The sequence below is a fragment of the Marmota flaviventris genome, chromosome 5 (assembly GCF_047511675.1).
Source record: "Marmota flaviventris isolate mMarFla1 chromosome 5, mMarFla1.hap1, whole genome shotgun sequence".
NCBI lineage: Eukaryota > Metazoa > Chordata > Mammalia > Rodentia > Sciuridae > Marmota > Marmota flaviventris.
In genome coordinates this window covers 2,770,020-2,781,357 of record NC_092502.1, presented here as the reverse complement: position 1 = coordinate 2,781,357, position 11,338 = coordinate 2,770,020, and the positions used below count along the sequence as shown (strand labels likewise).

At 46.7% G+C, this 11,338-nt stretch overlaps 1 protein-coding gene across 1 annotated transcript; it reads right to left on the bottom strand.

Annotated features, from left to right (window-relative positions):
• Nucleotides 1–7,535: 7,535 nt before the first annotated feature.
• LOC114080283 (olfactory receptor 14L1-like) lies at nt 7,536–10,498 on the bottom strand. The gene is made up of 2 exons (XM_071612727.1): nt 10,303–10,498; nt 7,536–8,512 (listed from the first exon to the last, which is right to left on the bottom strand). The coding sequence occupies exons 1-2, from the start codon at nt 10,496–10,498 to the stop codon at nt 7,536–7,538; spliced, it is 1,173 nt and encodes a 390-aa protein (XP_071468828.1).
• Between the last annotated feature and the right edge of the window lie 840 nt (nt 10,499–11,338).

The window sequence follows — 11,338 nt, the reverse complement described above, 5'->3', positions numbered from 1 at the left end:
CTATACATTTTACATCAATATGTGCTACACGCCCATTAATGTGTTTGCATAATTATTATTTAAGGTAACTGACAGAAGCCAAGAGAAGAACTTGTTCCGACTGCGTGTCTGCACGTTTGCTGCAGTGACCCTCGGTGCTGTCTCTGGGCCTTCTGTTTGTTCCTGTGGATTTGTGCTGCCCTCCTGTGTGTGCTCCTCAGGACGTTTGCCTCACCCGCCTCCTGGGTCTGCTGCTGAAGTCACCGTCCATGTGTTACAGCCCAGCAACATCAATGTGCAACTGTCTATTAAAATAGCCAAGTAAATAAATAAAGGTATGCACATCTCCCGCCTCCTGTTGGGCACAGCTCTCATCACGGTCACCTTGGGATGATGAAGGGGCTCTATGGAGTCACTCCCTCTTGGTTCTCACAGGGCAAGTCTGGTGGTAACTTGGCGCCTCATCTTCTGTTTCTTTGAGAGAGACTTAACTCCTCCTTCATTTTTTGAGGGATGCTTTTGCTGGAGGTAGAATTCTGAGTGACAGTTGTCAGCAGCATGGTCAGTGGGCAGACAACCCTCTGTGTCCGTCCCTGGACAAAGCTCTCCTGTGGTGAAGCTTGGGATTCAGCCAAGGGGAGCTGAAACCCTGGGGGAGCCCAGAGAGGGCTGTCCTGGGAATGGAGAGTCACCCACGGCAGACTCCGTTCCCAGGAGGGTTTGGCTACACCCCCTTGACCTTGAGGCTGCCTCCAAAACCATGCTCTAAGGGCTCTGAGAGGAATCACACACACTGTTTCTTTGGCTGATGGGATTGTCTGTCCACTGACCCCAGCTGCAGACATGGGAGAGAGTTGGAGAACATTCGATGGAAGGTAAGGTAGCATCCACCTCAGTTAGGACGCGAGGATTACAAGACGTTTAACACTAGCCTCATGAGCACAAAGGAAAGCCCCCACAGATACCCAGAAGAGAGAAAGCAAGGCTGCAGAGCAGGTCACCACAAGACCACAGCAACTCCCAAAGAGGAAATCAAGATCAGAAGACAAAAATTTGACAACCATGAAACAGAGAGACTTCACTCAATGCCAATGGCAGGTCCTCACCTCTCAATGATGACTTTATAGAGACTTGAACCAAACTACTCATAAAATGAGACATAGTGTGGCTGGACGAGAAAAATCCAAAACTTCCCTGCTTACAGGGACACACTTCAGCCCAGAGGACACTGACCAGGGGCTGAGAGCGTCTTGCCAGGGCATCTGAGGGAGCAGGTGGCCAGAGCAGTGGTGAGCAGATTTCAAGAGAGAACAAAGAAGTTCACCATCTAGTGAAGAGGGGCAGAGCCACAAGGAGGTAGCCCTGTCAGGTCCAGGAGCATCCAACAGTGCAACACCTAGACCTGTAGGTGACAGCAAGGGGCCCCGTAGCATGCACTGTCCACAGGGAAGTTCCTCCCGACAGAGCAGGAGGGAAATGGTGGGCTGGGACCCAGGCTTAGACCAGCAGGCAGAGGCAGGACAGAAGACTTCCCGAGGGAAGAGAGAGCCACTGTCCTCCAGGGTCACAGAACATTCTGCAGGCTGGATCCTGTGGCCGGCCACACATCTACTCCCACCAGATTAACAAGGTTGGAGTCCTACCAGGTATATTCTCTGGCCATAGTAGAATTAAGCTAGACATCAGTAATAGGAAACATTTTGGAAGATTCACAAATACATGGAAACTAAACAGTAGGCTCCTGCAGGAGTGAATGAAGAAATTAATAGAGTCTAAAAGTATCTTGAGAAAGATGGAACCAGGGCATGCCCAGATCTTGAGATGTAGCAAACCCATTTCTAAGAGAAGCTTACAGCCATAGATGCCTCCACCAAAAGTGAACCAATAAATAACTCAAATAAACACTTTGATGCTTCTCTTCAAGAAAGTAGAGGAAAAAGAGGAAACTAAACCCCAAATCAAGAAAAGGAAGGAAATAATAATGACTAGAAATGAAATATAGACTAGAAAGACTCCTTTGAGCAGTCACATACCAACAAGTTAAACCACCTACAAGATATAGGTAAATGCCCAGGAATACACAACCTGGAAAAACCGAATTAAGAAGAAACAGAAAATCCAGACAGACAAGTAGTGGGTAAGGAGATAAAGTCAGTAATGAAACTCTCCCATCAAAGTCGAGCCTGGAACCACACAGCTTCATGGAAGAAGTCAGGAAAATGTCCAGGGAGACCTGAGACCAATTCTTCTCACTCTCCCCTAAAATTGGAATGAAATGGAAGACTTACACCTCACTCAATGGGGCCAGCTTTGCCCTGATACCAAGGCCAACTAAGGACGCTACCAGAAAAGAGCAGCTCAACAACACTGAAATGCACAGATGCAAAACACTCAATCCAGCAGCAGGTAGGGTCAGACACAGACACACTGTTGGAATTATCCTCCATGAAATGGATGTCTGTGGCATTTGCTTGATTTCCTTCTGAGGTTGATCGCTGTGTTAACAAAGGAGAAAAGTAAGCCCAGATGGAGAGAAAGTGCTGGTACCGCTCCCATCTGTGCCATAGACAGATGTGGAAGCCTAACAGTTGCTGCTCTTGGGGGGTGGTCTGCAGCACATCTCAGCTTTGTGACAGTGGGAGTGAGTGGGTTCTGTGACCTGGAAGACACCTTCTGTACAGAAAGGGCAACCACGGTCAGCCCTTTCAGAGAGCACTGAATTCCTCCATGCCCCACCAAGGGGCACACCACAGGCTCCCGGGGCTCAGTGCCACCTCAGAAGCAGCTCCTGAGCTCTGAACTCGGACACGGCATGTCCAGTGTCTTAGGAATCTTGAGCAACCCAGAGATGGGAGAGGCTTAACTCCTCTTTTATTTTTTGAGGGATGCTTTTGCTGGCGGTAGAATTCTGAGTGACAGATGTCAGCAGCATGGTCAGTGGGCAGACAACTCTCTGTATCCAGGGAAGGTTAACGCAGAGCACCTGTAAGTGCTTCGATTGTGGCCCATTGTGCAGAGGACTGAGCATCCTGGGCATGACATCCCCAGGGGCCCTGGAACCAGACCACACAGACACCGAGGGAGTGTCAGTCACATTAACACACACTCACGTGTATATCATGAATTCCAGGGAGCCACATATAACACACACACTCCCTTTCTGTCACCTACAGAGGTCCTTGTGGGATGCAGCTCCTCACCGCGTCAAAGAACGGCCAAGACATTGTAAGACAGGAGATGATAAAGGGAATGTGTGGCCAGGCACGTAAAGAGGGGTGGACTTTCAATGAGTAGAGGGCCAAAGAGGCCAGCTGAAGGAAAAGAACTGGCCTACGGAGATGGGCTGTGCCTTGCAGGACAAGTTTATAATGACACTAGACATAGTTCATGAGGAATATAAAACAGCATCAAGTGTGCCTTGCCTGTTGTCAAAGCTCCCCAGACTGAAGGTAAACACAGAAAAGGTGCTGCCCTGTTGAAAGGTTTTGTCCTCTTCTCCTACGTGGTAGATCCATGAGGTCACTCACATCACAGAAGTTTAAATATCACTGATGACGGGACTTAACCAATAAGAGAACGCCAGGTATAGTCATGAAAACACAATCTTTCATAAAAATAGAGTATTTGCCAAAACAGACCCTGTGGTAGGCCATAAATCATGTTTTAATCCATTTAAAATTATGGATCATTTGTAGAACATTCTCTCTGGCAGTAACAATATTAAATCAGGGGCTGGGTATGTGGCTCAAGTGGTAGCGCGCTTGCCTGGCATGTGTGCGGCCCGGGTTCAATCCTCAGCACCATATACAAACAAAGATGTTGTGTCCACCAAGAATTATAAATAAATAAATAAATAAATAAATATTTTTTTAAAAAAAATATTAAATCAGAAATCAGGATCCGGAAATCAGAAAAACTCCACAACATTTGCAAATTAAACATTATTGCTTCAGTGAACACTTGTAAACACAGCTGAGAAAAATTGAAGATGACGTACATGGATGGAAAGACCTGTCACGCTGGTCACCACTGTGAGCTCACTATGTTTAGAGTCCAGTTCTCCAGGAATTCCAAACAAGATATTCCAACAATCACTTAAAGAAAGTGACAAGCTGATCATCAATGAACTTGGAAATCCCTGCAGAACATCCAAAACAGTAAGAAAATGGAGTGACCTGACATATTCTAACTGGAAGCCTTGTCATGCAGCTGTGGTGTCCCAGTCTTGTGAAATCAGCAGATAAACAGACCCAATGGCACATGGCAGACCGAGGACCACATACACATATGCCTCTGTTGGCAAGACAACAAAGAATTTACAGGCAAAAATCTATTCAACAAGTGGTGTGGATATCCACAGGAAAACAATTTTAAAACATACAGAAAATGTAATTATACAGCATGATTAGAAATGTATGTTGCCTTGGAAAACATGGAGACACAGGTAAACATCCTTGCAACACTGGCATCACCCAATGCAGAGAGCACAGACTGGCTTTAGAAACCACACATTGGCCTCTGTCAGATTCAGAACTAGCTGTGCAGTCTGCAGGCAGATTAATGCCTTCCTGAGCCCTGGTTTCCACAGTTTTAACTGTCCTTTGAAGGGGTAGAAAGCAGAGCAAAGCATTGGAAATACGTCAAGTACGGTGACGTCAGAGCCCTGTAGGATGTGTTACAGACACAATCCCTGCCACTCAGAGGCCTCATGACTAATACAAGACACATTCAGAGGTGGTTGGTGGAGTCTCTCCCAGCTGGACTCCTGAGCCATGTTTCCACCACCTTGTGAAGTGGCCTCAATATGTGGCCACCAAGGTTCTCAAAGGGGACAACAGACTGAAAATTGCATGATATGTTTGTATTTTTCAACCTTTATTGATGTATTATTATTGACACAAAGATCATACACATTTAAGATGGGAAGGATGGAGTTTGATGCACATATGCAACATGAGAAATGAATGACACCTGTTAGTCTAGTCAACATGCGTATCACATCATGGTGACCTTGCACATGTGGGTCTGAGGAGAAGACATCAGACCCTCGTCCCAATACATTTCAAGTACAAAACACATCCTAGTGGCTACAGTTGGCATGCTGCATGCACCAGAGGCTAGAGCTTTCCTCCTGCCTGAAGAACTGCACCCTCTGAACAGCGTCTCCCTGCTCCCCCATGAGACCTGGCAGCACAATGTTCCCTCAGTTTAGGAGCTTCTTTGTCCTCTGTGTGCTCCTGAGAGTCCTGCCAGAGGCCAGCTAGTCCTGACAGGAGGATCTATGTTGGGGCTCTCGACTATGGTCCCTTGGGCTGCATGGCTGTTTCTATAATGGTACCACAATGCTCGCACATCTCTAGTTTTGTAATATATTTTGAAACCATGAATATGACACCTGCAGCTTAGGGCTAGTCAGTATTTTGTGGTTCTAGGTGAATTTTAGGATTTTTTTCTATTGCTATGAAAAATTGCATTGGAGTCTCTATATGGAAATTCCAATGCACAGGGATTCCACTAACCTCAGGTCACTTAGGCAGCAGGGCCAATTAGTGATACTGGTGCTTCCAGTCCCTGAGCACAAGCTCTCTCTCCATTTGTTTGTGTCTATTTAATTTATTCATTAATGATTGCAATTTTTAGAGCACAGATCTTCCCCCTACTTTGTGAAATTTACGTAGTCTCTTTTCTTTCATGTTATTGTAAGTGGAATTATCTGAGGTCCCTTACCCTGGTTTTATTGTTAGAGATGTTGCTGGGTTTTGCATGTGGTTTTGTGTGCTGTGGCTTTCCTGGATGTGTTTTAATAGGCTTTGGGTAGAGTCTCAGGATTTCTGTGCATAGCATCACGGCATCTGCCATTGGGGCAACTTGGTTCTCCCTCTCCCACCTGGAGGATAACGTGTCCTTCCCTCCTGTGGCTCTGGCTGGGTCTCCATCTTAACCACACCAACACCCATCTTATTTAACCTGCTGTGACCCTGTTCCCAGATGAAGCCATCTTCTGAGGCGGCAGAAACCCCAGCACTCTGTTGAGGGAATACCACTCAGCACACAGCAGTTCACAGCTTTTCTGTAGAGCTACTTTTAAAATTATCTGCTGTGAGTTCTGTATCTGTTTCTCCTCTTTCATTCCTGACTTTATTAATACAAGTCTTCCTTCATTTTTTCTAGGTGACCTAAAGAAGTTTGTCAATTTTAAAATTTATTATAGGAACAGCTTCCAGTGTTGCTCATCATGCTTATTTCTTAATATCTTTTATCAATTTCTGCCGTCACTTTTATCATCTGTCTTTCCTGCTGGTTTACACATGGTGTATTTTTCTTTTTCCACTCCTGGGGGTGGAGAGGTCAGTCAAAGGCTTTAGAGTTTTCTTTTCTCTTGAGACAAGGTTTAGCAGTCACCGTTTCCCCTGTGCACACAGCTCCTACCAAGGACAGCTGGCAACTGGAACAGGCCCAGCATGAGGAGCAGGACTGACCCCACTCATGCGTGGCTCTGAATACTGCCCACCAAGTGAGCAGGAGAGTGAGGGTGAGGACCAGGCTGGCAGGGAGGTGGACTGGGGAAGGAGATACTGGTCAGAGGTGCCATGTGTGGTAAGCAGGAGGAAGAGCTTCTGGTGACCTCTCACTGCACTGTGACCACAGCTAATGCTGCATTTTATGTTGCAAAATAGCTAAAAAAAGAATTTAAACATTCTCACCAGAAAGAAACAATAACTATTTGAGGTGATGGAAATATGAGCCTGATTTACCATTCTACGTTGCAAACTAGTCAAAACTTCACACTATGCTCCAAAAATGCATGCAACTTTCATTTGTCCAGTAGAAATAAAACTTAAATAAAGTTTAAACATGGTTTGCAAGGTCATGATGCCCTTCACGGGGGCACTTAAGCATGGACTCACAGAGGGAATGGTGCCCCGGGCTCGTGAACACTTGCAGACATTCACACACCTTTAAGCTGGTGCCTCCCCTGGGAGGGGATGGTTAGGGTCCGTGAGCCCAATACTGCGTCATTAAAACAAGCCAGTGTGGATGTTTCCATCTGCCATTTTTCCTGAGCAAATCGTATAACTTGGGCTCCTCCTGATGGATGTGCCCTCAATTCACTATGATGACGGCCCCTGAGGCTTTGGTTTGCCTGATCACACCTTTTCACATCTAAAACATTTTGAGTACACCAGCTTTTCTTCGTTTCCCATCTGGTTCATTTTAATACTTGTGATCTTGTTCTACTGTGATTAATATATTTATTTAATATATTTACTTAATTTATAGTACACTTTCATTTTGTGATAATTGATATGTTAATGAGTAAAATATTAATTATGAAATATTAGGAAAATAACACATAAAAAAATGAATAAAGACCATAAGTACTAATATTTGGCAGAGTCCAAGGTACCTTTAAGTGCCATCCAGGGTTCAACAAAATAAAATATGGAAAGTCTTGCTAGAATACAGCTGAATTTCATTAAAAAAAACAAGAAAGAAAGAGCTCAGCGACCCCTGGGACTCCCGGTGGGGAAGCTCGAGGCTCTGGCTAGACCAGGTCAGGCGCGCAGGGCAGGCCCTGGTGGAGCCCCCACGCCACACTGCCTTCTCAGCCTTCTCAGGGCTGCCTTCAATTCCTTGTTCCTCAGACTGTAGATGATGGGGTTCAGGGTGGGGGGCACCACCGTGTAGAACACAGGCAGCAGAAGGTCAGAGATGGAGGGTGAGCTGGAAACCGGCTTCACGTAGGCGATGCTGCCGGACACCAGGAAGAGGGTCACAACCACGAGGTGAGGGACACAGGTGGAAAACGTTTTCCACCTGCCCTCCTTGGACGGGATCCTCATGACGGTAGAAAAGATGTACCCGTAGGAGAGCGTAATGAGACCGAAGCACAAAATCACAAGGCTGGTAACGAAGACCATGACTCGGACCTCAGGGAGGATCGCTGTGGAGTCCAGGAGGCTGAGCAGCTGGGGAATGTCACAGAAGAAGTGATGGACTTGGCTGGACCTACAGAACGGCAAGGAGAAAGTGGCCGCCATGTGCATGAGCCCAGAGACGCCGCCACTCAGACAGCACAGGGCCATCATCCTGACACAGGCACGCTGGCTCATGATGGCCTCATAGTGCAAGGGCCAGCAGATGGCCACACAGCGGTCATACGACATCACCGTTAGGAGGGCCGGCTCAGTGGATGCCAAGTTCATGAAAAAGAAGGCCTGCAGGGCACACCCCCAGAAGGAGATGGAGGTGTCCTGGGTGAACGAACTGACAACAGACTTGGGGACTGTGACGGAGATAAAGCAGAAATCCAAGAAAGACAGGTGTCTTAAGAAGAAGTACATTGGGGTCTTCAGGCGGACGTCCACGGTGGTGACCGTGATGATCAGGAGGTTCCCCGTGAGAGCCGCCAGGTAAACCAGTAAGAACAGGACCGCATGTGTGGTCTGAACCGTCCAGGAGTCTGCGAACCCCACGAGGAGAAACACCACAGCCTCGCTGCTGTTCCCATCTGCGGCTGCTTTGCTTCCTCCTAGGACAGAAGAGTGGGTTACAGCTCTGTCTGCGTGGCTGCCTGCAATGATGTCCCTGAAGCAGCCAGGCAGGTGACTGCTGCATGACAGATCACACAGATGCACAGGTGGAAACTATCTTGCTACCTGAAATCTGGACCACACAGCACAGCACTCGATACAAAGTAAAACCTCAATAAATACAACATAGGACCTGAGGGGCCTGGAGAGATGAAACTAACATAGAAAATGACATGGGATTTTAATAGGAATTGCATTAAATATGTGTAGCCATTTTGACAATATTAATTATGCCTATCCAGGAGCATGGGAGATCCTTCCGTCTACTAAGGTTTTCTTCAATTTCTTTCTTTGGTGTTCTGTAGTTTTCATTGTAGAGGTCTTTCACCTCTTTTGTTAGATTGATTCCCAATTTTTTTTTAGGCTATTGTGAATGGTGTAGTTTTCCTAATTTCTCTTTCAGTAAATTCATCACTGATGAATAAGAATGCTTTTGATTGATGGGTGTTGATTTTATATCCTGCTACTTTGCTGAATTAATTTATTGGTTCTAGAAGTTTTCTGGTGTACTTTTTTTGGATCTGCTAAATATAGAATCATGTCATTGGCTAATAGTGATAGTTTGAGTTCCTCTTTATCTATTTGAATCCCTTTAATTTCTGTCTTCTGTCTAAGCAGGCTAGAGTTTCAAGGATGATGTGGTATATATATTTATGGAATATGACTCATCTTTAATGAAGAATGAAATTATGGCATTTTCCAGTAAATGGATGGAGCTGGAGAATATCATGCTAAGTGAAATAAGCCAACCACCCCAAAACCTAAGGCCTAATGTTTTCTCTGATATGCAGATGCTAATTCATAATAAGGGCAGGGACACTAGAAAAGAATAAAGTTTCTCTAGCTTAGGTAGAGGGGAGTGAAGGGAGGGGAGGAACAGGAAGGTGGTAGAATGAAACAGACATTACTACCTTTTGCACATATATGACTACACGACCAATGTGATTCTATAACACATACAATCAGAAGAATGATAAATTATAACCCATTTATGTATGAAATGTCAAAGTGCATGAATGCATTTTACTATCATATATAACTAATTAGAATACACTAAAAAATTATAAAGTCAAAACAAAAAGAAAATTACAGGGGACCATGAAAAGAAAAGGATCTGACCACAAAGATAAGGCATAGTATCCACAGAAGAGAGAAGTACCCATAGGTGGGGAGAAATCAGCAGGGCTGCTCCCGTCTGTGGAGCAGATGTATTAGGAAGTGTGCATTTGTTGCTGTGGGGCGGGGGGGGGGGGTCTTCAGGGCTTCTTAGCTTTGGTGACAGTGGAGTGAGTAGGTTCCATGACCTGGAAGGCGCCTGCCCCACAGTGACTGAAAACACCACCCTCCTCGATGTCCTTGCAGAGGCACACCACAGCTCCCGGGGCTCCGTGCCTCATCAGAAGCAGCTGCTGAGCTCTGAAGGGGGCATGTTAGTGGAGGACGCAACCAAGCACAGCACCAGGGGGCATCTGCTCTGGTGGACAAGAGGGGACGAGGGACAGAGGTGGCGTCCTGGACACACTGGACTTGCCGTGTGCTGTTGGAGAGAGGTGGGAGCTGCTAATGGGTCAGGTCTTGATGGGTGTTTCGCTGGTTTTCAGACTGGCGTTTAGAAGACAGCGTGTGGAGACAGGAGGAGGATCAGGGTGTGCCGACTTTGGGGGCTGCTCGGCCGCAGCTGGGACGGGTCTTCCCTCCCATGTCCTGGCCCTCAGCTCTCATCCGCAACCTCGGACCCAGCAGCAGAATCCTGAGCATCCGGCCACACGACTGAAGCACTGAGCAGTTTCGGTGACAGTCTTCTCCAGCGTCTGGCCCCCACTGTATTTGTTGGGATAGTCCAGTGAAATGGCGTCTGACCACGTTCCCAGTCTCTGTGAGTGTGTCAAGCCACTCTCAACAGAACTTTGCCAGTAGCAGTTCATGATCAAGAATGTATGCACAACAAACTGACTCCCTGCAGAACTGCAGGAGTTTCAACACCTGTGTGTGCTTGTGAAAGCTCAGCTACCATCGGCACCACAGGTTTCCAGTGCATCCAAAAGTTCCCCTCATCTTCTCAGCAGCACAGCCTCCTCCTCTGCCTGTTTCCCCTCTGGGCGGCCACTGACTGCTGGGCCACTTAGGGCAGGTCCACAAGGACACCCAGATGGAAACCCTGGGGGCATGGGCCAGGGGTCTTTCCCTGGGAATCTTGTCTCTCCCCAAGTTCCAGCTCTCTCCACTTGCCCATGAGCCCAGTGTTGGAGGGACACCGCAGCCAAGGGCACAGAGGAAGGCTCCTGTGAGCTGGAGGAGCAAGCTCATGCTGGGCTCTGTCTTCACTGTGGCTTACTGTGGCCAGATGATTTCTACCTTCACTCAAATGGGCTTCAAAGGACTGTATCCAGACAGCGATCATGGGGACAGAGATGGAGGACCCAGGCGTGGGCTCTGCAGAGCAGGATTGGGCCAAGACACTGGGATTGCCTCATTGAAGAGGATGCTTAAGAATTCAGCCAATGTAAACACTTTCATCTATGCACAGAACATCCCTTCAACCTCACACGTACACACACACACACACACACATACACACACACTCCCAAACTGTTACTGCTGAATAGTTCAAACCCATAAGTATAGTCTGCTAGAAGACCATGCTCCTTTTGCCCTGGGTCTCATCCCCAGCACAACAAAATAGAAAAAGAAAAAAAAAAAAAGAAAGAAGGAAAGAAAGAAAGAAAGAGAAAAAGGAAATAACTTATCCATCTAAAATCCTATAT

Coding starts and splice junctions, on each gene's coding strand:
- LOC114080283 (XM_071612727.1), bottom strand. CDS start 10,498: ATGAACTGCTACTGGCAAAGTTCTGTTGAGAGTGGCTTGACACACTCA. Junction 8,513..10,302: donor ATTCTGCTGCTGGGTCCGAG/GTTGCGGATGAG, acceptor CTTCTGTCCTAG/GAGGAAGCAAAGCAGCCGCA.